At 37.8% G+C, this 27,848-nt stretch overlaps 1 protein-coding gene across 1 annotated transcript; it reads left to right on the forward strand.

The window, feature by feature from the left end:
- The first annotated feature begins 935 nt into the window (after positions 1–935).
- atp8b4 (ATPase phospholipid transporting 8B4) lies at positions 936–27,841 on the forward strand. Its single transcript, XM_047392834.1, has 28 exons — positions 936–1,148; positions 1,406–1,484; positions 8,418–8,476; positions 8,549–8,662; positions 8,746–8,844; positions 8,928–8,989; positions 9,066–9,138; positions 10,038–10,108; positions 10,215–10,294; positions 10,407–10,565; positions 10,688–10,776; positions 12,588–12,784; positions 12,898–13,106; positions 13,604–13,647; positions 15,175–15,340; positions 15,418–15,606; positions 15,816–15,931; positions 17,871–18,035; positions 18,122–18,233; positions 18,326–18,431; positions 20,559–20,700; positions 21,051–21,234; positions 22,393–22,616; positions 22,695–22,778; positions 24,433–24,678; positions 24,761–24,899; positions 24,978–25,108; positions 25,429–27,841. The coding sequence occupies exons 1-28, from the start codon at positions 1,080–1,082 to the stop codon at positions 25,744–25,746; spliced, it is 3,726 nt and encodes a 1,241-aa protein (XP_047248790.1). The 5' UTR covers positions 936–1,079; the 3' UTR covers positions 25,747–27,841.
- The last annotated feature ends 7 nt before the right edge of the window (positions 27,842–27,848 follow it).

Below are 27,848 nucleotides of genomic sequence, written 5' to 3' on the forward strand. Positions count from 1 at the left end.
GTTGTTCTCATAAAGCCATCAAAAAAGAGCAATATCCAAATTTTTCTTACTATCTGACATTAAGTCAGATAAACATTCTCTGTTTTTGGTGAGTTAGGATCACCAGAAATATTTTTATTCTAAATGCCAGAATAACAAGAAAATGTTTTATTAGCCTACTTTCTTCATAAAATAACCCAGATGATGATGGTATGGCTTTGTTTGTGCAGAACATTTTGAGCACGTGGCAAACGTCAATGGCCGGGACTCGTACCCGTGACAGCCGCGTGGAGAACCATGGCCTTCGTACACAGGTCTGGGCTTTTTGTTTTACAGTCGTTTGGTCACTGTAGACGTAGTTATCTTTTTCACCCCCTAGATGGCAGTCGCAGCACAAACATCTCCAAGCCAAGTAGCGTCTGACCGATTAAACGCAACAATTTCTCCCTGCATTAATCAATCGCATTTTATATACACACCAGATGAGGGCGCTAGATCCGTAAAGACCAAACCCATTGTAGGAAAAAAAACAGAAGGAAAACAAAGTGAAGAAAATAAACATAACGCCTTAATTTCACATCTATGCAAACCTCTAATAAACTAATTTCTTTCAGTTTTCCGCCTCAGATATAGCGTTATTTAATCAGAATATGAACTTGTTTAAAAATGATTTAATGTGTTTTATGTATTTGAAGCAAATGCCAAAGTGCAAAAAAATACTTTAAATGTAATTGATGCACAATGCATGTGTTAAAATCAGAGATGCTCGGTGCTGGGATAGACTTCCTTCCTTCTCCCCATGGTGAAATCTTCTAACTCAGCCGCACCTCGCTGGCACCTTGCTTCTCGTTTCTCCTCGGATTATAGTCTCAGAGGAGCGGGACGGATCTTCTGCCTGCACAATTTCCCCCCCCCCCCCCCCCCCACAACCCACACCTTCCGCAGAGTCTTTCTTTGCTTTGCTGCATATTAGTCACCACAGCTCAGCAGCATCTTCACATGAGTCCAGCCGAGCTGGTACTGGTGGTGATCATGTTTCCGGAGGCGGACAGCGCCTTACTGTGAGGAAATGTGCGGAATGCGTCGCTTGGAATAAATAAATGGTCACTACAGACTGGCAGGATTCATGGAGACAACACAAGACTGCGCCTGTTACAAAGTTGTACAAGGTAAGACCAGAGGGACTGAGCATGCCCAGGCGGTATCTGCACCCATTTTATAAACCTGCTGCATGTATTTACCTTTATCCTTTCTAATAAACAGAAACCTTGGCAACCCCTTAGACTCAGAGCTGCCCACTCTGTTCAAGTCACCTGGGATCTTTTGTTATGCAGACATAGGCTGGGGATTTACTCACCGCTGTTGGCTTGTTTGCAAATAAAAACAATGCACTTTGTTGTGTGCGCCGTTTATTTTTAACATTTAGGTTCTCCATGTGTCTGCCAGGGAAACTCTGGGAAGGTCCCAGGAAAAGATGCCAATCTGGAGGAGAACGACTTATGATGGTAAGACACATTCGCCTGTGTTTATTATTTATTCGGACTGAAACTAATCCTGTTATTTAGTCATTATTATTTCCTTAGATGAACAAGGACGTTTTTTTTTTTTTTGTCAGGGGGTGACAAAAAAACCCTCTCATTCGGGGGCATACAAGGAATGACAGATCATCATTAAAAAATGGCACACCAAGAAATAACCCAATTACTTGTTAAAGTAAGTACTATTAGTAAATAAATAAAAATAACTAAGTGCTTCATGAAGGGAGTATATACATTAGTAAAATAGCAAATTAAAAGATACAAACCTAAACAAAAACAAATATAATAGTCTTAATTCATGGATTCACTAAATTATTAATCAATGCTGGAACATAGTAAACCATGTACTCTCTGATAGTAAATTAATTCTAATCAGTTAGAAGCTTTGCAATGAATTAATTGTAATTGATTGTATTTTAATCACATCTTCATATGATAGCAATATTTGACTTAGCAGGAAATGATTTCCAACTCAAATAAATTCTGACTAACAACATAATTAATTATTTGATATTTTTGCTGTGAACCTGTACTAGGACTGTCGTAGCTAACGTTAGCTCTGGTGTCTGTCTCGTGTTTGGCACTTAGGTGACACTGTAGACTTGAAGTGCTACCATATTCAATACATCTTCAATGGTGGCAAACAAACTCCAGGTGCACTGCTGCTACCCGTCAGGTTGGAGTGTGTGCATCAGTGTTATCAGCGGGACAGAAACGAGAAGAGTGTGATTAAATGGGTTTTTCAACATTTACTTTTGTTCTGAAAATAATTAATGGGCGTTATTGCAGTATAGTCTCAGGGTTAAAAATAGTATGTATATAAAACTCCCTGGCTCTGGAGGGTGTGTTGGGTGGCCTGTACCCCCTTGGTTGAGCAGTTGCAGATTATTTCTGATTTCTGATAATTGTTTTATAACACATCATCTACTCAAATATTTTTTATTTGTTATCAGATGCAGAATGCAATAACCTTGAGCCTTACAGGGACAAACCACCACATTTTAATGTGATTGTAATCTCAGAATCAGAATCAGAATCAGAAAAGCTTTATTGCCAAGTACGTTTTTGGACATACAAGGAATTTGTTTTGGCGTAGTCGGTGCAATACAATACAAATTAAACAGTATAAACATATCTACAATATAATATAAATATATGTGGGGTTCCTCGGAAATGTGTCGTCTTATTGTCTTGTAACAGTTTAAACTTAACTTTAATGCTTCCAATTTCGGGATGAAACTCTGAAGAAATACAGTCAAAAACACATCTGGAAGAATTTACCGAATCATTTTACTATGAGCTGTTCAGACAAGGGACGTTTCTTTCGAAAAAGAGACAGAAAGTAAAAAAATACCACAAACTAACTTTTCCTATAAACTACATAAACGAAATGCTTAAGCGGGCCAAAGTGTTAGAACAAGCGAAGCAGTTTTTTTAATAATTGATCATTTTAGTAAGTGATACCTGGGTGACCTGAGTCGATGTGTGAGATCATCTGTCCTGTTGCAGCTTGCTGCAGGTATGTTATACATAATTGAGCAACAATTTAACCTTGTCTGGCCACAGCAGGTCTATCTCAGTGTTTCTTCAAGCTCTGGTGTGTGTGAAATATTAGACTGCTTTGGTAAATTGTCTGTAAGGTTGTTGCTAGTGTTTCTGACTGAGTTTGTTTCCTGCCAGGATGTAATAGAGTAAGATGGAGCATGATAATGACCTCTAGTGGGTCCCAAAAGATGATGAACAGTGAAATTGTTAGCGAGGTGTTAGGTATGATGGGCAGGTAGGGACAAGCTGAAGATGCCACAGGCATTTTCTCAGCTTCGTGTTGCCAGATTCCTAATGTGGACCTTGCCACATGTTATTAACAAAAATGCTATTATCTATAGCATGTCAGGGTTTATTGATGCCTTGACATATCACATAGGTAAAGGCACAGGTAAAACAAGAGAACCAGAGACATTACATTCAACCATGCTGTGAAAAAGTATTTGTCCCCTTACAGATTTTCTTCTAGTTTGGCTTACATGTCTCAGATCATTAAAACAAATTTTTACATCACACCAAGACAACCCAAGTGAATATAAAATGTGCTTTAGAAATGATGATTTCTTTTATCAAGGGGAAGAAGATATCCAGACCAACCTTACCCTATGTGAAAAATTAACTGTCCTCTAAACCTAATCCCTGGTTGTGCCATAAAGCATTTGGAGTAACTGGCAAGCTGTCTTTTAAATCGCTGTGGAGAAACGTTTCTTTATTCTTCTTTAGAGAATTGTTTTCATTTCTCTGTTTCAATTCAGCCACATTTGAGATTTTGTTTAGCTTGAAGGGCCTGGTTAAGGAGGTGCACTTCAATCAGATATAAGTCCAGGTTTTGAGAAGGCCACTCCAACACTCATTTTGTTTTTTAGGAATTGTGAGACAGGTGTTTGTGTTGTTTTTGGTCAGCTGTGGTTTTAGCCTTGGTACTCTCCCATTTTTGTCTGATTTCCTACTTATTAGCCCGTTTTCCACTGAAAGACCCAGGATTTAAAGCCCCAGGGTTTGTTTTACCCGGGTAATAGGAATCCCAGGGTATCTCCTACATTCTTTTTCCATTGCCTAAAGAAGCCATGGACCATTTATGAATCAATCAGCCTAATGACATATGGGGAAGTTGTGAAAAAAACTGCAATACACCTTAATTCCAGCAGATGGCATTACTCCTTCACTCCATTTAAATACTAATAAATCCTTTATTTGTATCAACTGATAAATAATAGATGAAGATCAGCTTTAGAAGTAAACAATTTATTAATTCCTTCCATTATTCTTTAGGTTGCACTGGATCCATAAGCAGGAAAAGTTTAAATCATTATTTTACATTCAATTTTTTACCAACCTGCATCCGGCCAGAGTTGTTGCTTTACAACTGCATGATTCATTTACAATAACTACGAAACACTGATTAACACACTTATTTTTCTTTAATTATCATCAGGTAAACATGAGATGACTACAGAACATGTTTTCAGTAAAAAGGGTTTATTTATTAGAATAAAAAAACAGATTAGTACAGGGAATTGATACCTTGACTGTCTATTCATAAGCAATAATTTAAATAAAGTAGAAGATGTGTAGGGAGTAGAACAGAGGATGGCAGGATCACGAAGCTTCTGCATCCAAACCTGGAACTGTGGTCTCTCCTCCTGTAGAGCCGTCTGCATAAAACTATGAAAATTTTGAAATATTGAAAAGTTCATACTCCACTAAGTTAGATTTACATGAATAGACAATTTTAGGGAAACGTGTATTTTTATGTACATGGAAAAGTACTCTGATCATCAACACTGTATTAAAACATTTGTCTTACAGAACTGTGCCAATATAGTTAAATATTAATGCCAAGAATTACTTAAAATGTCACAAAAACAAGTTCTATTTAAGTGATCGTTTTGATTCTGCAGGTTCGGCAGTCATCAGGCCTCGGCGAATTTGAACTTATCTTTCCAAACTGTGGTTAATCACAATAAAATTATTATACATTTTTTTCATTTAGTCCCAGGTTGGTTCAGATAACTTTTCATCAAATTTATTCAAAATCATCACTTGAAAAATATTGTTATTTACTCCAGTTATCTTGGTCTGAATCTTTTAAGTGTAACAATGGAGCAAAAGCACAAGACATCTGTAAGGGCACAGATATTTCTTCGCAGCACTTTACTTATTCTCAATAAATGTTAAAGCTGTAAAAGCTCTCATGTAGTAAGATCTTGTTTAGCAGTTTGAATTTGCTCAGATTCCAACCTTTATTATTACCCATTTTTAATTAATCGTGTGAACTCTAAGCGTCTGTAACCAGGGTTAACGCTTTGGTTTTTGTATAAATATGTTATAAAACGTTAATTTCTGACCTTGTGGAGTGCCAGCTAGTGAACACGAGTAGACCTGAACTGGTTATCACCATCAAGTTATTCCAACGTTTTTAAAAAGTTACAGTTCCAATACCTCTAATATCCTCCATCACACTTTTCCAACCGCTTAAATCATACTGAGATATCAAAAAAAGTGTCAGAGTTAGTGGAGTTCTCCATGGCTTTAAGGATCATAGGGTTATCCACAGCTGCCCCTCCCACATCTGTTGCTGTGCACCTCCAAGTCAGCTGCCTGAAAAAAATTCAACTACACACTCGTCTCGCTCACAGGAGAGGCAAATTCGGTAGTTAGGAAATATATTCTGACAGTCATATTGTTGAAAGTAAAAGAGCCACCCATCAATCATGTTAATAACATGTCAGTAAAATAGACAGCGGCAGATAGCCTAACTAATTTTAATTTGTTATACCGTTGTTACTATTTAATAAAGGGAACAGCCAAAAAATATATAATATTCTGAACAATAAGTTGACTTTTTTAGTGTTAAATCAGTGAAACTGTGGTATTTAACTCAAGGTTATCGTTCTGTGAGAATCTCATACATGCCCACGCTTAGATAAGAGTTCCTTGAATTAATGTCCAGTCTTCAGGTGAAGGTATGCTAGCCAGTATATATTGGTTGGACACACATCAGACTAAAGCCCAATGGTCTTTTTTTTTAGTGCTCTCAATAAGAGAGTTAAAAAAAACACACACACACACACACACACACACACACACACACACACACACACACACACACACACACACACACACACACACACACACACACGCACACACACTCTTGTTTTGCTATATGTAGTGAGGACCATCTGTTGACTTCCATTGATTTTCAGTCATTTTCAACCCTTTCTATGCCCTAACCCTGACAATAACCCTAAACCTAACTATTACCAGTGCTTACCTAACCCTAACCTTAACCTAAAGTCAATTCACATCTTAGTCCTAAACCTAACCGTTAGCAAAATAGGTCGTGAGGACCAGCAAAATGTCCTCACTTTGGTACAAACGGTCCTCAATTTGATGGTAAAATCGGGAAAATGGTTCTCACTGTGATGCCAAGACAGGAACACACACACACACACACACACATTAAAAGACTAATATTTGTCATATCTGCTGTGAAACCTCTCCAGTTTTCCCATTTAGTAACCCTGTAGGGAGTACTTTTCCTTTATGAAAGTTTATTTCCAGATTTCTGAATCATCTGTTCAAACAATATATTAGATAAAAATTAAAATGAAGCTACAAGCACTTGAGAGGGAGACAACTGTTGATAACTGCTCCCAACTGATGGTGTCTGATGACAAGAAGCTTCTAATATTTGCAAACAATTACAGATACATGGTTACGTTATGTCAGAATCTATATGTTCAAGAACTGAAGGTACTACTTAATGTTTGGAGGACTAGAAATGAATAGAACTGAATAAAGCTGCTTTTCAAACATTTTGTTTTTGCTTCCCGAATGGAAATGAAGCTGTTGAATGATGCATTATTTAAAAAAAATATGGTGATCTTTTTATTATATAACGTGTGCAGTTTTGGAGCCAGTTTTTCAGGGGCATTCATTTAACAAATACCCAAGATCAAATTAAACTAGCATTAAGGTCAGACTTTTAAAAAAATGGGTGTAACCCGCCTACCTTCAACTCCAGTGCAAAGCACAGTTATGCTGCTGAGTTTAGGAAGACATGATTGGGGTTATAGAGGTGCTGCAAAGTGAACGTAAAATTTGGTCATTCTGGTCAGAATCTTGGGCATGAATATCATAATATTTTGGTTATTTCATAATTCTTTGGAACCACACTTTTTTGAGTGAGGACTTATTACACAAGAAATGTTTTAATTTTCCAAACAAGATTTACTTAAAAGCATAATCCATAAATATTTAAGAGGGTTAACCAGCACCATTCCAGTACTTTAAGGATGGCCTGCTTTATTCATTCTAAAACCAGTTTGATTGTGAGTTTGGGATCATTGTGTCCGAGTCTGAATGGGCTGAGTGATCATTAGAGGGTAAGATGAACAATTTGAAGGTATTCCTCCACCTTTATATTTTCAACACCTTTCTGCAATGCTGCATTACCACTGGCAATAAAATAGACCCTCAGCATGATGCTGCCACCGTCATGCTTGATGGTTGGTGGTTCGGCACCCTGTCAGTCCATGCTGATGTCAAACTGGCTTCACTGCGGAAAGTGACACCGGTGTTCCAGCATCTTCCACTTTATCATCAATTTGAGCACTGGTCCAACTGGGTCCAATTTTCTTTCATTTGAGGCTGAAAGTTTGTGTCAAATGTTTGAAACTTGGACCTAGTTGGGTGCTCCAACAGGATAACAGTCCCAAAAAACATCAAAACTATTTTTGGATGACTTCCTGAACAGCATTACCAAAGCCCTAACCTTAAGCGCGTGACAATGTGTAGAGGCTATAGTCTTCGATGCAGCTGTCCTGGTTTGGAGTGCCGGACCTGGTGACCTTTGCTGAATGTCTCCCCCTCTCTTTGCCCTCTTTTCTGTCTACCTACTGTCGAAAAAATGAAAATCAAAGGCCTCTAGTGCCACAAAAATATATATAAAAAAATAAAAAAATAACATTTTGGTGGGCTATGCTTAAAAGATGGCTCCATTCCAGGAAACCAAATAGTTTAAATAAACTCCTGCAAGTAGGAGAGAATTACTCCAGATGCTGTTGATGACAGCAAAACGCATGCGGTAATTTGCTGAGGGACATTTAAGGAGATATTGGTGTCATCGTTTGTAATTGTTTGAACCTCTATGTAACTTTGACAATGTGTGGATAATAGAAAATGTAAAATAATAATGATAAACTTGCACCCAATTCGTGTATTTAAAAAAATAATTGAAGTTGTTTGTTGAATCATCATCTGTCTCACTAACAGAGCCTGAAAACTGAAGTTGATATAAAATATTCATGTTTCATATCATATTGAGGAAAACCATGTGGTTTGTGATTGCAGAGAAGGAACGTCGTGTGAAAGCCAACACACGGGAATACAACGAGAAGTTCTCATATGCTGTAAGTGGACCTCACAGTTCTATTAGGCTTTGCTCATGGCAACTGAAGCCCATACTATTTTATCTTGTGCAGAATAATCATATTAAGACTTCAAAGTACAACATCTTCACCTTCCTGCCCATCAACTTGTTTGAGCAGTTCCAGAGGGTGGCCAATGCTTACTTTGTTGTGCTGCTGATACTTCAGGTAGGACAAACATTCTGCTCATTAATGTAGATCTTTTGAAGCTCAGGTTAAAGCAAAGTGACCTATGCAGATTCTCTTCATAGTTAATTCCAGAAATCTCTTCTCTGTCCTGGTTCACAACCATCGTGCCTTTGGTTTTGGTGCTGGTGATCACGGCTGTCAAAGATGCAACAGATGACTATGTAGGGACTACGATTTCCCTTCTAATTACTTTTAATCATCAGCAATCTTTTGCGAAAATTATCACATATTTTTTAAATTTCAGTTTCGACATAAGAGCGACCAGCAAGTCAACAACCGCCAGTCTCAGGTTCTCATCAAAGGAAGGTACTTCAGTCAAATCCTTTCAACAACTGCAAAACCCCAAACACCCCCACTCACCATGGTCCTTTATCTGTTTAAGTTTACAGAAGGAGAAATGGATGAATGTTCGGGTGGGGGACATCATCAAACTTGAGAATAATCAGTTTGTCGCTGTAAGTAAAATGCATGGACCTTAGGCGGTTCTATATAGGGGCCCATAGGGGCCAGTGCCCCTGTAGAACTGGTCCTGGTCCCTGTTATGCCCCCTGTACTGAAGACATAACACTAAATCAGTTTCTTATGTTGATATATGGTGGCACAGAAACCGTAACTGATAAATAAAACGATGCAATATTGCCCTGTTATTTTTTAAATCTTTTCTTCTGTGTCCCCATGAAAAAACACTGGCCCCTCCTTGGTCCCCCTGGTAAATTTGGTTTAGAACCACCATTGGCACAGATGTATAATACCTTCCAAAATATTGGTCACGTTTTTACATTTTGTCACCTTACAAACACAAACCTCAAGTATTTTATTGGAATTTTATGTGAAAGATCAACAGACAGTGGTGCATGATTGTGAAGTTAATGGAAAATGGATGAACATCTGGATTTCAAAATTTTTTACAAATACAAATCTGAAAAGTGTGGAGTCTATTTGTATTTACCCCCCATCGTGCTGATATCCCAAAATAAAATCCAGTGCAGCCAATTTTTCAGATTTTATTTGTACACAGATTTGAGAAGCATGTTTGTTTGTTCATGAACTTCACATTTATGCAGTATTTTGTGTCACTCTGTAGTATAAAATCCCAATAAAATTATCTGAGGTTTGTTTAAAGGGTATGAATACCGCAAATGGCATTTCAAACTTGGTTAATCTGGGTGTTTCTTTTTTTATTTTTTGTGCAGTCTTTGCTTTTATTGAAATGTGTCTTTTTGTTTTTATATCCAGACATAAAAACGGTGAAAGCTTTCGATTTAGGCTACAGAGTCCTGCTGCAGCTTCTGTAATACAGACTGATTTATTGCCTCGTTTCACCACTGACTGTTTCATTTGGATCTATTCACAGGCAGATATCCTCCTTCTGTGCAGCAGCGAGCCTTATGGCCTGTGCTATATTGAGACTGCTGAGCTGGATGGGTGAGCGCTGCACTAAGTTATATAAATGATAAAAAGAAAATCCAAATTTACAACTGAGCTGGACGGGGGAAACTAACAGAAGCTTGGTCATTTTTTTTTCAAACAGCGAGACAAATCTGAAAGTCCGTCAAGCCTTGAGTGTAACCTCAGATTTGGAAGATGTTTCAAAACTGATGGACTTTGATGGTAAGGTGCTGCATAGTGTTTTTATATTTACACAGCATTTTATCCTTTTTCCTTTTTACCGTTCTTGCAGTCTGAGTTTGCTCAGATTCCCTTTTGTTCTGTTGTCTCTCAGGAGAAGTCATTTGTGAACCACCAAACAACAAGCTGGATAAATTCACAGGAACATTGTACTGGAAGGACAATAAGTACTCTCTGGATAATGACAAAATGCTTCTGCGAGGTTGTGTTCTCAAAAACACTGAGTGGTGTTTTGGAATGGTCATATTTGCTGGTAATATTTATCGTTTAATGTTGTTAAACTCCGTATCTGTGAGCGTTGTCTTGTTGTTTGTTGTTTCTCAGCTCTTTAATGTTCTTTAAGTTGAACTAGTTGTCTTTGTTTCCTTTTATCAGGGCTACAAACCAAGCTGATGCAGAATTGTGGAAGGACTAAATTAAAAAGGACCAGTATTGATAAACTTATGAACACACTAGTTTTATGGGTATGAAATTGTTCTTATTTTTATAAACGCCTTTTCAAAACACCTATATCTTCTTCGCAAGTTATCTTTGATGTAGGATTCGCTTCAGATTGTTTACCCACTATACACATTATAAATACAGATTGATGTGTCACTGAATTCTTTTGAAATATTTTACTGCTATTGATTCCAGATAAACCTATTTCAATTGAAACGTGCCAAGGCTTGAACCTAATCATGCCTACATTTCGCTGGCACCGCTCCAGGTAATTTAACGTAACACTTCTTGGTCAGAGACTGCTAAGCTTGTGGTGTCCTTCCACTGCTCTGTCTGCAACAAAAAAGGATCTCACCAAGCAGTTGCTCCTTGCACAAAGAGATAGCTACACCCTACTCTTCCCTTGAAGTAAGACTTCCAGCTGGGGAGAAGAACATGCGTACCTTCAAATCGCACATATAGGTTGGTTGCTCCATGAGCAAGGAATATTGTGAGTTTGTAACCCTGGAATTAAAATGCAAAATGAACTTTTAAAGCTGTCACAGAGAAGGGCTGACATTGGTTTAGCCTAAACTAGCTAAGTTATGGTTGAGGTGCAAACACTTCAAACACTCCATTTCTGCTACCTGTGCGACCCTTTCTCTGTTCCAATGGTTATAATCAGTCTGACAGTGAGAGGTACCCTCAATCCTTGTGGTTTTTAGTATAACAATGGCCACGAGTGTGCTCTAGAAGAACAAACTTTATCAGTTTATTATTTTACTTAGTACCCCTACACATAGCCCATTATAAAATGGCCAAACTAACACTCAGTAGCTTATTCTTACCTCCCCAACAACGCTACACCATTCCAAACCCTTTATGAAGTGCCTTGAGATGACATGTGTTGTGAATTGGCGCTCTATAAATAAAACTGAATTGAATTGAATTGTGTTTGGCATTGAGGAGGGAGGCGGAGGAAAATTGCTAGCTCATAGTGTTTTAAATGCAACTACAGAATAGTTGCAGCACAACTCATAAACATCAATTTTGTGTAGGTTTTCTTATCACTGCACAAAACAAAGTGCACAGATAGCTGCATTGGGATATTTGCACAGGATGGCGGACCGTTATCTGAAAGCAACGGTTAAAATTAAACAAAGTTTTGCAAAATATTCGTTGCCTTTGTGTTATATAACAAAACCTGAAACTGACAAAGCAACACCATCATAAAATGTTGTACTAAACTGAAAGTGAAATGTATCTGATTCACTCCTGTTTTTGAGTAGTTATTAAGCATAACCTCTTAAGCCCAAAGGGGTTTTGTTTGAGCTCAAAATAATATGCGCAAATCTAACCGAATTTTTCTGAGAAATGACATACTCTATCTAAACAAACATTATGTTAATATTTATGTCTTTCAAATGGGAGTAATAATTCTGGCCTTTCTTTGCTGCTGGTTGAGTAAAACCTGGGTGGATTGCGACAAAATGTTTTTTTTACAATCTGTGAGCTCTCTGCTTACAGCAGACATGCTGATCGTGTGTGTAGAAGCCGTGTGATGAACAGCTGAGTCTGAGTTTTGATGTTACATAATTTTGTGGAGTTTGTTTATTTTCTGATTCAACTGCCTTAAGTTTTAACTGTTTTTGGTGTAAAAATGGTTTATGTCAGCTTTTAGCCAAGATTCTACTATTTCTGTGGATACCACATATGTTCATGTTTAACTAATGGAACTTGCAGTAAAGAAAGTAGAAGAAAACAAGACTTAAATTCTGCCCCCAGTACTGGGGGTTGGACTTAAGAGTGGACAATATAACCATTGTAAAGACTGTTGTATTGTTTCTTTCATCAGATTTTTGCCTTCCTTATCTGTATGGGCGTCATTTTGGCAATAGGAAACACTATATGGGAGACTTGTACCGGCAGAAAGTTCGAACTATTCCTACCATGGGATGAGTTTCAGAGCAGTGCTGTTTTTTCTGGCTTCCTCACCTTCTGGTCCTACATCATCATCCTCAACACTGTTGTGCCTATTTCGCTGTATGTAAGGTAAAAATAATCCTTTTTCCTTTAGATACTTTCATTTATTAGCTTAAATATATCTTTTAGCAATGGTTTTTTGAAAAAACATTGTCTGAGAAGTTCCTCACTCCTTCCTTCAGTGTGGAGGTCCTGCGTCTCGGACACAGCTTCTTCATCAACTGGGATCAGAAGATGTACTACAATCAGACCAACACCTCAGCCGAGGCTCGAACCACCACTCTGAATGAGGAGCTCGGGCAGGTCGAGTTCATCTTCTCCGACAAGACCGGCACGCTCACGCAGAACATCATGGTTTTCAGCAAGTGCTCCATTAATGGGCAGACGTATGGTATGAGTGATGTTCTTACATGGGTTTTTAACCTCTCAGTGAAAAAAAAGCTACCAAAAATGCCCCCCCCCCCCCCCCAAAAATGATGAAACATACAAGTTTTGCATTGGAACCAGAGGGACTAACATCCTTAAACATATGCCATGTTCCATCAAAGAACAGCTGTTTTGAAAGGCTGCAACACGGACAACAATGAAAGCTCTGGTGTTTTCTTGGATTTGTGAGGAATGTTGCTCTTTGTTATAATTTGATTTGGTTAATTATGCAGGAAGGTTACAACTACAAAACAGTTAGTGAGATTCAGTAGAGATCAAGGAAAAACATTTCCATCTCGTCTTATTTATTTTTTAAGTAAAATTCGGTTGAGGTGGAATTAAAATATCCAATTTTAAATCCACTGTACTGTTTATTTAAGAAACCATCAAGAAAATTGCTTGGATAATTTTTCAGTTTTTGACAAGATGCTGAAGTGTCTAATGTATCTTTTTTTTCTCAAGGTGATGTCTATGATGAATTCAACCAGAAGGCGGAAATTACAGAGGTATGATGGGAATAAACAACTTCATTACGCTCATTTATATTTCTTTTATACTTTCGTGCTTTCATTATTGCATTTCCTATTTTTGTCCTTCAGGGTAGTAATTGGAGCATGGCGCATTAGCCTCAGCTGTATTCTCACTGTCTCTCTGCATGACGAAGCAACGATATTACTGTTTTTAAGCATATGTGAAACTTATAGAAACTCTGAGAAGTGAATATAAAAATAAATGCAAAGGCGTTGTGTACATGAGTGCACACTAATTATTTGGAGCTAATTTTTGTGCAAGGAATGGAGAAAGGGTGCACCCCTGTTAAAATGTCTGTTTTAAATGATAGAGAATAATTAGATCAGGATAAATCATTTCAGACCTTCCCTACTAGTCACTGGAAAGACGAACAAAAACACTATTATTTTTAAAACACTAAAGAAATCTCTTAGGGGGAGAAATAATAAAAATAATGTGGTTACATAAGTGTCACACATCCCCAAACTAAAACTTTACTACATCACTCAATCTTCTTGGATTTGAGTCTCTCAGCATGACACATCCTGACTTGGTGATATTTTCCCACTCTTTTTGTTAAAATGGTCCAAATCTGTGAGACTGTGAGAACATCTTCTGTGTGCAGCTCTCTTCAGCTCACCCTTAGTCTTCTTCTCCTGAAGCAGTTCTTTTGTTGGGATTTATCATGTGTGCTTTGGTTCGTTTTCATTCTGAAAGATGAAGTTCATCGTAATCTTTCTAGCCTAAGCTGAGTTGGTTTGGGGCTATCCACATAAAATGTGTGTTGTTTATCAGTTCAGCGCTCAGCTCATCTTTAAATCTATTTGCTGTATATAAGCTATATATATTGCTTATTTAATTAAATCTACAAAAAGTCATATAGCTTTATCTACCTGTGGATTTCAGGCAATACTTAAAGCTCCACCATTTTGTTATGAAATGAATGAAACAATTAAAAACTATGTTCTACAAATAACTCTCCAGTCTAACCTACACACCTTGTGAGTGGGCTCTGGTGACAAATCCACTCTTCTTACCAAGACACCCACACGGTCCATGAGGCTTGTCAGAAACACTGAGATTGTTCAAAGGAGTCATCTGATGCATTAAAATAAAGCACCTCCTCTGGATGCCCAGAGTAATAGAGTTATAATCTTATGAGTCTCTTGGGTATAAAGCTGCACCAGGTTAATGAAATAATTAAATGTCCAGAAACTAAACTTTTGCCATTTTGCTGACTGTAATTTTTCAGCCTGAATTTATTGTCCTTTTCAGATATTAATCAGTATGTTTTTCTTAGTTCTGATATCAACATTCTTCGTGTTTCTTTGTCAACAAGTGTCTTAAAAAAAGCATTACTATGCAGTGGATCTATAGTTGCTTTTTATTATTCGCCTGTTTAATACAGTATCTGTTAGTTTTTTCTTTTATCTCTTATCTTCTCCAACAAATGTTAGTCTAATTTCGGATATGAATGAAAGATTGCTGTTTTCTAAAATCCCCCACTGTTGCTGTGACCTCAGAAAACGGCGTGTGTAGACTTTTCCTTTAACCCGCTCTGCGACAGAGGCTTTAAGTTTTACGACTCTAGCCTGGTTGAAGCTGTCAAACAGGAGGACTCTGCAGTGCTGGAGTTCTTCAGACTGCTGGCTCTGTGCCACACCGTCATGCCAGAAGAGAAGAGCGAAGGTAAAGCTACACACACAAGTGTTAAAATAATGTCTTTTAGGATTTTTTCTCAGATTATTATTTCTGTTTAAATGAAGGGAATCTGGTGTACCAGGCCCAGTCACCCGATGAAGGAGCTTTGGTAACCACAGCTCGAAACTTTGGGTTTGTCTTCCGAGCTCGAACACCAGAAACCATCACACTATGTGAGATGGGAAGAGCTGCCACCTACGAGCTGCTGGCTATACTGGACTTCAACAACGTGCGCAAGAGAATGAGTGTCATTGGTTAGGTCTTTACGTATAATAGCTTTAGTAGTCAACATGACACCACTGTGTACAATCCTTTAACGTCCCTTTCGGCATACTGAGAATAATGGCTCACTTTAAATATGTTCTTTGGATGCGACATGTGATCTACTTATTTGGTGTCTATCCTTATGAGTTTTTTTTAAAAAGCCATATTTGTTCTTGCTTTGTTGTGTTTTCTGATCCAGTGAGAAGTCCCCAAGGTCAGATTAAACTATACTGCAAGGGGGCGGACACAATCATCTTTGACCGTCTGGAGCCATCCAGTGAACACCTCATGTACACTACCTCAGAACACCTCAGTGTAGGTGTTATCTGAGTTATGAAATAACATTTAAATGAGTCTTTGATGAACCTGTGTATACATTTGTTTTTGTTTTTTGCCTTGTCAAAAGAGTTTTACAGTGCCTTCCTAAAGTATTTATATCCATTGAACTTTTTTCATCCCAAACTTCAGTATAATTTATTGGGGTTTTATGTGAAAGACCAATTAAATGCAGGAGATACTGGTGTAGTGGGAGGAAAAAGCAAATCAAACATTGTTTTTTAAATTTTTTTTTCAAAGTTTTACTTTATTTTCTTTGCAACAAAAAAAAAAGGAAAACTATGAGATACATTTTCTTTGAACAGCAGCTATCAAGTCTTGCTATAAACTGTCACTTGGATTTAGTTCTGGACTTTGACTAGGTCATTCTAATACATGAACATGCTTTAAACCATTCCCTTGTAGTCCTGATTGAATGTTTAGGGTTTGTTTGTCTGCTGGAAGGTGATCCTCCGCTCCAGTTTCAAGTCCTTTGCAGGTTTAATAATAATAGTTTTAGACAGATTGTCCGACCTGATGTGTGGATCCCTGCAGCTTTCCTGTTATGGGCCTTTTGGCTGACACTGATTATTGTTCTCTTCTCTTAGCAGCTTAGGTGATCAGTCATGTCTTGGAAAGTTTGTCCCATACTCTTTCCATTTTTAAATGGTGGATTGAGCAGAGCTCTGTGAGCTGTTCCAACCTCAGGATATTGTTTTATAACCCAATCCTGCTTTATAGTTCTCCATAACTTTATCCCTGCCCTGGCTGCATCTGGTCCTAGGTCATCTTGATGCTGTTTGTCCACTAATGTTAAACAAACATCTAAGACTTCCACAGACCAGCGGCATTTATACTTAGATTAAATTACACACAGGTGGACTCTGTTTACACAATACTTTGTGTTGATTTATCCTGTAACATAAAAGTCCTGTACAATACAGTATATACTTCATGGTTCCCATAGTTAGGACAGGACCACATTGTGGGTTATTGAACACCGGGAAGGGGATCTTGAGATGATTGCCAGACCTTAAAATGAGCTTCATTAATAATAATGATACATTTTATTTGTACTGCACTTTACGTTACTGTTAATTGCAATTTTTGGATGCTTTATTATATACGGATCTGGTTTAATACATAGTTTTAAAAAGTGCTCAAGGTACCCATGTTTTCTCCAGTCAGGACATTTGAAAGGAAGGACACATCTAAATTTACACAAAAAAAAAGAATTTACCCATTAAATGACAAATATTGACATGACACATATTCCATTAAGATGTGTCTACATTAAGGTGTCTCTACACCTTATTCAATTCAATAACTGCAGGAACAAAGCTGTTTTTTATAATGTTGCTGGGAATCTCCATCTGGACAGAAGAAGCTAAAGCTTGCTGCAAAAAGGATGGGAGTCATTCTTTAAATGGAAGAAGCGATACGCTGTACCTGCCTGGCATACAGGATAAAAGTTAATACAATAAAAGTTTGTATAATTGACATTCATGCTGTTTGTGTGTTGTTTGGTATGTTGATTTGATCTGATTTATTCTTTTAGTAATTATATATATTTGCTTCACTATAACATGCAGACAAAAACAGTGAAAAAGAATGATCATTATGGTAGTCTACTGGGTATATGGATTACAGATTGTGGACTATAGTCTAATTGAACAGATTAAAGTCACATGATGCATCTCTTTGCTGTGAAGGCTCCTGCAGTCATTGAACCCAGCTGGATCTACTCTGTCACCCAGTTTTCTTTAAATACTTTAAAAAATTACATGTTTTCAGATCTCATTAGCATCTTGGCTAAAGAATAAAAAAGAGCAATGGTGCAGCTTTGATTACTTACAGTATTAGTTCAGCTAGATTAGCTGACTGATTTTTAAAACTATCATTGACTACAAAACTGTTGAATGTGTTCATTTCCTGACAGGCATTTGCAGGAGAAGGGCTTCGAACACTAGCTCTTGCCTACAAAGACCTTAATGAAGAATATTATCAGGTCTGGAAGAAGAAGCTTCACTACGTCAGCACTGTGATTGAGAACCGTGAAGAACATCTGGCTGTTCTCTACGAGGAGATCGAGCAGGGCATGAAGGTAAAATTGACATTCTTTTGTTTTTTCACCTTTGAAGCGATGAGTCTTATTTAGCAGCTACAGACTCACTGCTGACTCGGTTGAAGCTTCTTGGAGCCACAGCAATAGAGGACAAACTTCAAGAAGGAGTGCCTGAAACAATCGCCTGTTTGACTCTAGCTGACATCAAGATCTGGGTCCTAACAGGAGACAAACTAGGTAGTTAATAAGTAAAGAAATCTTGATGATGAATAGCTGCTTACGTACTGTATCTGTGGAGAGTTACAGATCTATAAACTGTGTGGTTTCAGAGACGGCGATGAACATTGGCTACTCCTGCAACATGCTGCGAGACGACATGAATGAGGTCTTTATCATCTCTGGACTGGCGCAGCTGGAGGTGCAGCAGCAGCTTAGGTAACTCACCATGTTGACACAATGCCCTGAAAGGCACACAACAATAGCCCCAGGGGAGGTCTGATGTGTTTTTCAGAAGAAGATATTTTGTTCTTTTCTAACCAAATAAAACTTTAGCACCACAATAAAAAATGCAAAAAATCCTAAGTGCTTAAGTTGTAACCAAGTGGACTTCTTTTTTGGATGAGGAGCCTTTTGTGGTCCTTTGGAGGCACCTAGGATTGTCATGTCCAGGATGACTGAAAATCTGCAGTATAAATACTGGATATAAAAACATTGAAATTTTTTAATTAATAAAGTAAATATATAAAAAAATAAAACTATAAGGTATACAGCTGAAATATACAGTGGCTTGCAAAAGTATTCATACTACTTGAGCTTTTTTTCAAAAAAGTTTTTCACATTACAACCAAACACAAATCTTTTGTGATAAACCAACAAAATGTAGTCCAGGACTGTGCAGGGGAAGGAAAAGAATGCATGTTTTTAAGTTTTTTTTAGAAATACAAATCTAAAAAGCGTGGTTTGCATTTCAGTTACTCTTAGACAGTATTTGGTTGAGCCACCTTTTGCTGCAGTATCACCTGCAAGCCTTTTTGAAAAGGTCTCTGCAGCTTTGCACATCTAGAGATTGAAACTTCAAATCTGTCCTTTCTTCTTAGCAAAACAACTCAAGCTCAGTCAGATTGTTCTTGAAATCAATTTTCAAGTCTTGCCGCAGATTCTTAATTGGGTTTAGGTCGGAACTTTGGCCGGGCCGCTCTAAAGAATGAATATGCTTTGTTCTAAATAATTCCATTGTAGCTCTGGTTTTATATTAACGGTTGTTTTCCCGCTGGAAGGTGAAACTCCACTTCAATCTCAAGTCTTTTGCCGTCGGTATCAGGTTTTCTTTCAGGATTGCCTAGTATTTATCCGCATCCATCTTTCCATTAACTCTGATCAGCTTTCCTGTCCCTGCTGAAAAAAAGCACCCCTGCAGCATGATGCTGCCACCACCATGTTTTATGCAGGGGACAGTATGTTTAGGACAATATGCAGTTCTAGTTTTTTGCCACACATTTTGCATGTAAGCCAGAAAGTTCAATTTTGGTCTCATAAGACCAGATATTCTACTTGCATGTTTTCTGTGTCCTGTATTTTACTTGTGACATGTTCTTGTTGGTTGGTGGTTGATTGCACCAGGTTTTATTTAGGGGTATCAGAGTAAAGGAGGCTGAATAAATGCAAACCACACTTTTCAGAATTTTATTTTTTAAAGATTTTGAGAACCGTTTATACTTTCCCTTCTACTTCAAAATCATGCCATTCCTTGTGTTGGCCTATCACAAAAAAAAAAAAAAACAATAAAACATTTGTAGTTCTAACAGGAAAACATTTGATAAGGTTCAAGGAGTATACATACTTTTGAAAGTCAGTGTGAATGTAAACAAACAGTGACCACAAAAAATGTGAGTTTGATTGCTGTTTTATTATCTGACTTTATCTGACTCAGATACGGTAAGACTTTTATTTCTCATTATCTTATTGGTTTAGGAATGATGACAATGTACTTCTATAAAAGGCTTATTTTCAACTGTGAGTCCAGTTATTTCCGGTTATGCTGTAAAGTTCCATTCAGATGTCATAAATATTACATTGTACGTATATTAATTTTACAAAAAGAACAGAAGAACTATCATATAACACTGTCCGGTGAAAAGTAGATAGTCATATTTAGCCAAACCTGGTCCTGAAACATTGTTAATCTCAGTAGAATCATACTTGCATCACATAAATGTAGTGCATTTATGTGTCTGTTAATGAAGTCCTTCCTAAAAACAGACAGTCTGACTTTACTTACTGAGTGCCTTTTGTCAAAAGTTTTGTTCTCTTGGAAATGTCATGCTCATATTGTGTAAAAATGAGGCGAAAAAGTGCCAAACCCAATAAATCTTATTGCGGCATGAACATAGATTTTATTATTATTGCTCTTTTCATGGTAAAGAGAAATACAGAGCCCTAGTTGTAGTCTTCAAAACTCAGTGCCTCATTTTCTTCATTTTCTGTTGTCTGGTTTAAAAAAAGAAACACAAATCAAGAAACGTGTAAAATGCACGTTATTAAATAGCTTTCCTCTCTCTTCAGGAGTGCTAAGGAGCACATCCTCGGGCTGAGCCGGGTGAGCAGCACCGGAGACGTTGCTAAGGGCGAAATGTTTGCAGAAGATTCAGTGTTTGAAGAAGCTATAATTTCAGAATATGCCTTAGTCATCAATGGCCTCAGTCTGGTAAGAATAATCAAACTGTTCATTTCTTTGTTGTCTTGTCTTTTATTTTGTTTTTGCCATTGCGGGTTGTGTTGTTCTCTGCTGAACGTGGCATCTCTCTTTACCTGCTGCTGACTAAATAAAGTCTAATTAGCAGAGAGCTGCTGGACTGCTAAGGGCTGTCAGCTCTATTACAAGTTTTCATTAACATCCATTTCTTTACCCCCTGCAGCTCTGGCAGAGTGCATGATCCACAGCCAGGTGGAAAATGCTATATTGGGCTGTGGCCTGGTGCTGCCTCAGCAGAGAAGTTACAGCGCTGCAATAAAACAATATGTTAAACAGGTGTGATGTATGTGTTTGCCCTGCAGGCTCACGCTCTGGAGCCCCAGCTGGAGCACACGTTGCTGGATCTGGCCTGTTTGTGTAAAACAGTCATCTGCTGTCGCGTCACGCCGATGCAGAAAGCTCAGGTGGTGGAGCTGGTGAGGAGGCACAAGAGGGCCGTCACGCTGGCTGTAGGAGATGGGGCCAACGATGTCAGCATGATCAAAAGTAAGGCTCAGGAAGAGAAAAACTGTCCTCATTTTCTCATACAGAAAGCTATGAATCCAATTACCCAGAATAAACATTGTTTATTAAAGATGTTTGAAACCCATTATTATTAAAAACAAACTATTGATTTCAGTCTCACTCTCACATTGCTATTCCAGGAAATCTCAAACCAAGAAGAAGCCTCTATGCTGAGTGCCCGAAGGCGCAAATGGAAAAAAAAGTTACTCGTTTTAGACATATTATAAATTACATATATGTGGAAACAGATATTTATAACTTTACCCTAGTTTATGGAAATATCCTCAATTACTTACAAATATTTCACTTAATTACTTGTAATTTGAGGACCTCTGCAGTCAGTTCAAAGTCAATTCATCCAGTAGGTGAAAAACTGTTGGCAATCTTCAAATGGTAGCAGAAGATAAGTCAAGTTCACCATCCTCTAATAAAACATTTTTTTTTTTAACATTATTAATTATTTAAGCAACTAAACAGAGGCACATATCGTCTTCATAGACGAAATGCAGCATTGTTGCTTTCTTTTTTTTTAAACTTTCTGTAGGCCTCTAAATAAATCCCTTTCCTTCTGAAACTAACATTTTGATTTTGTCAGATGTTTTTTACCTGTTGTTCTCATCATTCCCCAAGAGCTCCATTAGCTTTATATAAAGTCTGTGTTAGCTGAATCTAAACCTTTAGTGCCAACTTGTCCATTTAACCATGTAACTATGATGCATTTCCCCTAGAGCTGCACAATATTTTGAATCACAGTGGTCATAATAATGTCTGCCATATCGCAATCGTAAAGTACTGCTTGCATGCAATATTTGGCGGGATATAACATTTTAAGCGCAATGCATTCAAACTCAGCAGGCCAATAATATTTTTGGCCAGTTGAAGAGTCTCTAACTGTCCTTGATGTGCACCATATGTGTATTTTTGTGGCTGACATGGGTCCAAGAAAATGGTGAAGTGTGATTATAGGAACAAATGAAAAGTCATACAAATGTGGATTAATTATGCAGCCCTATTTCAGTTGTAGGTTTCAGCTTTTTAATCATCATACATGTTGCTTTTAATATGCCAAATGCATGTGCAACAGTCAAATAATGTTTAAAGGCAGTGACACACATTGTGCTTTTTCTTGTGCTGCTTCAGCCGCCCACATCGGTGTAGGCATCAGCGGACAGGAGGGGATGCAAGCTGTTCTGGCCTCAGATTACTCCTTTGCTCAGTTTCGATACCTGCAGAGGCTGCTGTTGGTGCACGGACGCTGGTCCTACTTCCGAATGTGTAATTTCTTGGCCTACTTCTTCTACAAGAACTTCGCCTTCACCCTGGTTCACTTCTGGTACGGCTTCTACTGTGGTTTTTCAGCACAGGTAAGAAAACTTCAAGATATAACAAAATCTGTGGCCAGCTTTATAAATGATCTCCATTTAATGCTCTTCTTTCCACAGACTGTGTACGACCAGTGGTTTATAACCCTCTTCAACATTGTTTACACGTCTTTACCGGTACTTGCAATGGGACTTTTTGATCAGGTATTGTTAAAAATAAGAAAAAAATAATAAAACACAAACATAACATTAAATATATGTATTTATGTCATTCAAACCAACAGCATGCTTCACATTTCTTTTACATCCAGTAAAGATGAGTGAAAGCCTAAAATAAATGCTAATAATTTTACTGCGGTAGGATAATCTCACCCTGATGTCACCCTTGTTAAAATCCAGCCTTTAATTTGAGTACACTTATGCAAAAATAAAATCACACGTTAAGAAATAATTGTTTTTTTGCTTTCTGGCTACCTACCTATTATGCGTTCACCTTTATTCTATAAAACAATTGTAACTAATCCTCTTTTTCATTATTTCTGCTTTCCATTTTCATACATTTATCAAATAATCTATGTACTTTTAATATAAGACCTGTTTCTCTAAGCCATTTTTTAAAAGGGGAAAAACTATAGAGCACGCCATTTGGGTCAGGTACATTTGTGTTGATCCACATTAATCAGAAAATGGCCAACTTTGCCTCAATCTTCTGTCAGAGCAATAACTATAACATTTAAAATAATGTGAAAAACAAGGCTTGACAAGGATCTACAACAACTATTAACAACTATCTACATGCTGACAGGTGGTTTGGCAAGCTGGGACGTTTCCTGGAACCATGAGCTTTGCTCAGGAAAGACTAAAAGTGACACTTTCAACAACAAATATGTGAGACAGCCCATTATCCCCACTGTTAGATATGGTAAAATATCTAAAATGCTTGGGGCCTGTTTTCTTCCAAAGGTCCAGCAGGAGATTTTAAATAAAAATTTGGTGTATTCTGCCAAAACACTGAAACCGGTGTTTTGTGTTTGGGGTTATCATTGAGATTATGACCCATAACATGCAGCCAATTCATTCAGAAATGGCTCCCAAAATCCACCTTCTTTCATGGCCACCTCAGTGCCCAGACCAGACTTTAATCCTGCAGAGAACCTGTGGGCTGAGCTGAAGAGAGCTCAGCCCACAGACTCTGGACGATCTAGAAAGATTGTGTAAAGAGGAGTGATCGAAGATCATTTTCTTTGTATGCTCCATCCTTGTGAAAAAGTGCTGTCCTATTAACAAAAGAGGGCTGCACAAATATTAATAGCAGGAGTGCTGATGATTGTGGCATCAGTGGTTTTGTTAAAATCATTTATTTCTTAATGTGGATCTTTTCCCTCACTGAATGGCTGTACTCAAATTAAGAGTTTGATATTTCCGTGTGAAAATATATCTTGCTACAATGAAAGATTAATTTATTTTTAAGCTGTCTGCTCATTTTTACTGTGGATACAGTAAAAATGTACATCCACAGTTTGTCAACTTCCTCATACTTTTACTGCACTTTTGTCTTTTCAAGACACTGTCAAGTCATCCAGGTGAATATTCAAATTATACTGTAGCCCCATTCTACTGTGTTTCCAATAATGCACCTTCCGAATCTAACTTAAAAAATAGATACCATAATAAATGTAACTAATCCGTTACTAATTCTTTAACTCATGTGCTGCAACTAATACGGTTTTAGTTACTATGTGTTACCTTTAACTCACCATTTGTTATGCATCCTGTCGCATGACAAATGGTGTTGGCATTTGACTTTAATCACCAGGACCTGCTTAAACTGATCTAATTACCAGCTCCTTTCTGCCAGGATGTCAATGACCAGAACAGCCTTCGCCACCCGAGCCTGTACAAACCCGGCCAACAGAACCTCCTCTTCAACAAGCGCCAGTTTTTCCTCTGCACGCTGCAGGGGATAGTGACGTCATTCCTGCTTTTTTTTATTCCCTATGGAGCCTTTTCCGTCATGGTGAAGGAAGATGGCGCCGACTTGTCTGACCACCAGACGTTTGCTGTCACCATTGCAACAACATTAGTCATCGTTGTGAGTGTTCAGGTGAGTCTCTGAACACAGCAGACCACGAAGTAAAGTAATAAAGCCTGAAGCTGTACTTAAATGTGTGATTTTTTGTTACTAGATTGGATTGGACACACACTACTGGACAGCAGTCAATCACCTGTTTGTGTGGGGAAGCCTGATCGTGTATTTTGCTATACTGTTAGCAATGCAAAGTGATGGCTTGTTTGGCATTTTTTCTAATAATTTCCCATTTATTGGTGAGTTTGACTCGGTGTGGTAAGAAAACTGATTGGTGGAAAAGCAACAGAAGCAATTTCTGATCACTGTCTCCACAGGCACGGCTCGTAACTGTCTTTCGGAGAAGACCGTGTGGTTGGCCGTCCTGCTCACCACTGTGGTTTGCATTTTGCCTGGCTTAGTTGTAAGCTTTCTGAGAGTGGACCTCTTTCCAACTCTAACAGACAAGGTGTGGTAACAGTGCATGCATTAGTAAGTCACAATCAACTCATTATGAACCAGGTTTACCAGTAACGTGGGCAAATAAAGGATTACTTATTAAATGTTCCTAGACATTCACGTCAATTTAAAAAGTAAAGCATAAATAAAACTAAAAAAATTGAATATTAAAATTTTTTGTGTGAGATTGTGTTACTTTAATGAAGGATATATGTGTTTAAGGCTTTTTGCACATTTTCATCAGGGGTCCAATAAGTATAGAAGATGCTGTAAAATCTGACAATCTTAAGGAATTGAGAAACTTCCTCCTTCCTTGCTTTGTTATCACAGGTGCGCCATTTGCAGCAGTCCAGGAAGAAGCAAGGACCTCAGGAGCAGAACCTGAGGCGAATCCGCAGGACCAGCTCCCGCCGCTCTGCCTATGCCTTCTCCCACCAGCAAGGCTATGGAGAGCTGATAACCTCAGGCAAAAACATGAGAATGAGCACACTATCTTCCACTCGCTCCCTTGAAGGAAGAGCACAAAGCTCAAGCTGGATAGAAAATATACTTAAAAGAAAAAACGAGGTCGCTTGCATCTCGCCTGAAAAACCAGATCCACCAGATAGCCATAGAGACTTCAGAGGATCAGTAGATAGGCTGAAATAACAGTAAAGGATACAAGTGCCTAACCAGAGTATTAATACCCGTTTAACTTTTCACATTTTTCATGTTAGAAATACAAACCTTAACAAATTCTATTGGGATTTTATATTACTGGCCAAACACAAAGTGGGGCATAATTGTTATGTGGAAGGATATTAATACATCATTTTCAAAATGTTTCTCGAATGAAAATCTCACATAGTGTGGCATGCATTTCTACACAGTCCTTAGTCAACACCTCATACAATCAATTTTTGCAGCAAACACAGGTCCAAGTCTTTTGGGGCATGTTTCTACCAGCCTTGTGCATCTAGAGACAGACATTTTTGACTGTTCTTTGTAAAACAGTTCAAGCTCAGTCACAATGGATTTAGAGCTTATGTGAATGTCAATTTTTATGTCTGGGCTTTGACTGCGCCATTCTAACACATGAGCAGGCTTTGATCTAAGCTATTCCACTGTTGCTCTGGCTGTCTATTTAGAGAAGTAGTCCAGCAAGAAGGTGAACCTCCACCCCTGTATCCATTCTTTTACAGCCCGTCCTACAGTATTGATATATGTGCCTTGCAATGACCTTCATCCTCCTTCCCAAGGTAAAAGTGAAATTTGCCACATTTCTGAATTTTCTTTTTGAAAACATTTGAAATGTTGAATAATCTCTCTTACTCTTTACAACTCTGTGCTACTTTGTGTTGGTTTTTCACATATATTACATTTAAGTTTGGTGTAATGTAAAACAAAATGTGAAAAAGGTCAAAGGGTTTGAATACTTGCAGGACACTACCATTTGGATGGATCTGACAAACCAAGCACAAGCTGAGTGTTCTTCATGTGGGTAAATCAAACCTCAAAACAAGACGGAGCATACCTCATTTTCTAATAGTATGAATCATGTGAACTTTCAATGTTAAAGGATTTTGTAAAACCAGAATTACTGGGATTTGATTTTAGTATTTTCCAGGTCTGGAAAAGTATGGAAAAAAGTACAGAAAAATGGTTGAATTTCCAGAATTTATTCCCTATCCCATTGTCTAAATAATATATTCTTCCTGTCCTGCTTGTGACCTTCTTTTTATTTTGTTCCTTTCTTCATAGTTTCCTTCCCTCTGTCCCTTTCTTCCTAGTGTCCTTCCGTCTTTCATTTCTTTCATCCATCTGTCCTTAATTCCTTCCTTCCTCATGTCCTTCCTATTTTCTCCAGTCCTTCCTTTCTTTATTGCTACCTACCCTCTCTATTTCCATTTCTTATTCTTTTACTATTTGCTTTGTTCCTACTTGTGTCCTACCTCCATTCATTCCCCAAGTCCTTCCTTTTTTGTGTCATTCTTTCCTTGTCTGTCCTTCTTCACCTTCCTCATGCTCTTCTTCTCTTTCCTTACATTTTTGTGTCCTTTCTTTAGTTCCTGCCAGTTTGTTTTTTTTGCAGGTTCCATACATAAAGCCTGAACACTGGCGTTCATGGTGAACTTACGTGTTTTACACTTAAAAATGGCTATAAAGGACCAAGAACTCTAGAGATTTAGGTCTGAAAAGGTTTGGGATATTTACATGAACAACATGTACTCTTGAAATTACTTCCAAATGATTTAACTTTGTAAATTTCAAAAGTAGTAAAAGTTCTCCTTTTTACCATGCAGAACACTTTTAAAAGCACAGTGCATTACACTTTATTGATTCTACATTGTCCTAAAACAATTTAGAAGAAAACTTTTTATGTGCTGTCTGACCATTTATTGATTGATTAATTCGATATTTGCTTGTAGTTACACTTTGAATGTATTACTACTTCAAAGAACAGTAAATATTACCATCAAAAGCATTAAACAATTTGGCAATTTTCACATAAAATAGTCGATATTTGAGCTGAATAACCGACAATAAACAGAAGTTTTATTAGATTAGTTTCATTTACACTGTCTGGCATGTACCTCAAACCAGGAAGATCAGCAAGGGTCCACTGTTACAGCCCAGAAGCCAAAGTTCAGTCTGAGGTCTTATTTCACAACTTGAAACTTGTCTCATTTGTCTTGTATGACAAGTATTCGTTATAGTCATGTTTTTATTATCTTTTTGCCTTTAAAATAAATGTTTTTGGAGATATATGT

The sequence above is a fragment of the Girardinichthys multiradiatus genome, chromosome 2 (genome assembly GCF_021462225.1).
Source record: "Girardinichthys multiradiatus isolate DD_20200921_A chromosome 2, DD_fGirMul_XY1, whole genome shotgun sequence".
NCBI lineage: Eukaryota > Metazoa > Chordata > Actinopteri > Cyprinodontiformes > Goodeidae > Girardinichthys > Girardinichthys multiradiatus.

What these genes read in the sequence shown, in the direction of transcription:
- atp8b4 (XM_047392834.1), top strand. Translation starts at nt 1,080, where the DNA reads ATGGTCACTACAGACTGGCAGGATTCATGGAGACAACACAAGACTGCG. An exon ending in CCTAACAGGAGACAAACTAG is followed by an intron (nt 18,234 to 18,325) that starts GTAGTTAATAAG and finishes GTGTGGTTTCAG; the next exon opens with AGACGGCGATGAACATTGGC. An exon ending in GAGGTGCAGCAGCAGCTTAG is followed by an intron (nt 18,432 to 20,558) that starts GTAACTCACCAT and finishes CTCTCTCTTCAG; the next exon opens with GAGTGCTAAGGAGCACATCC.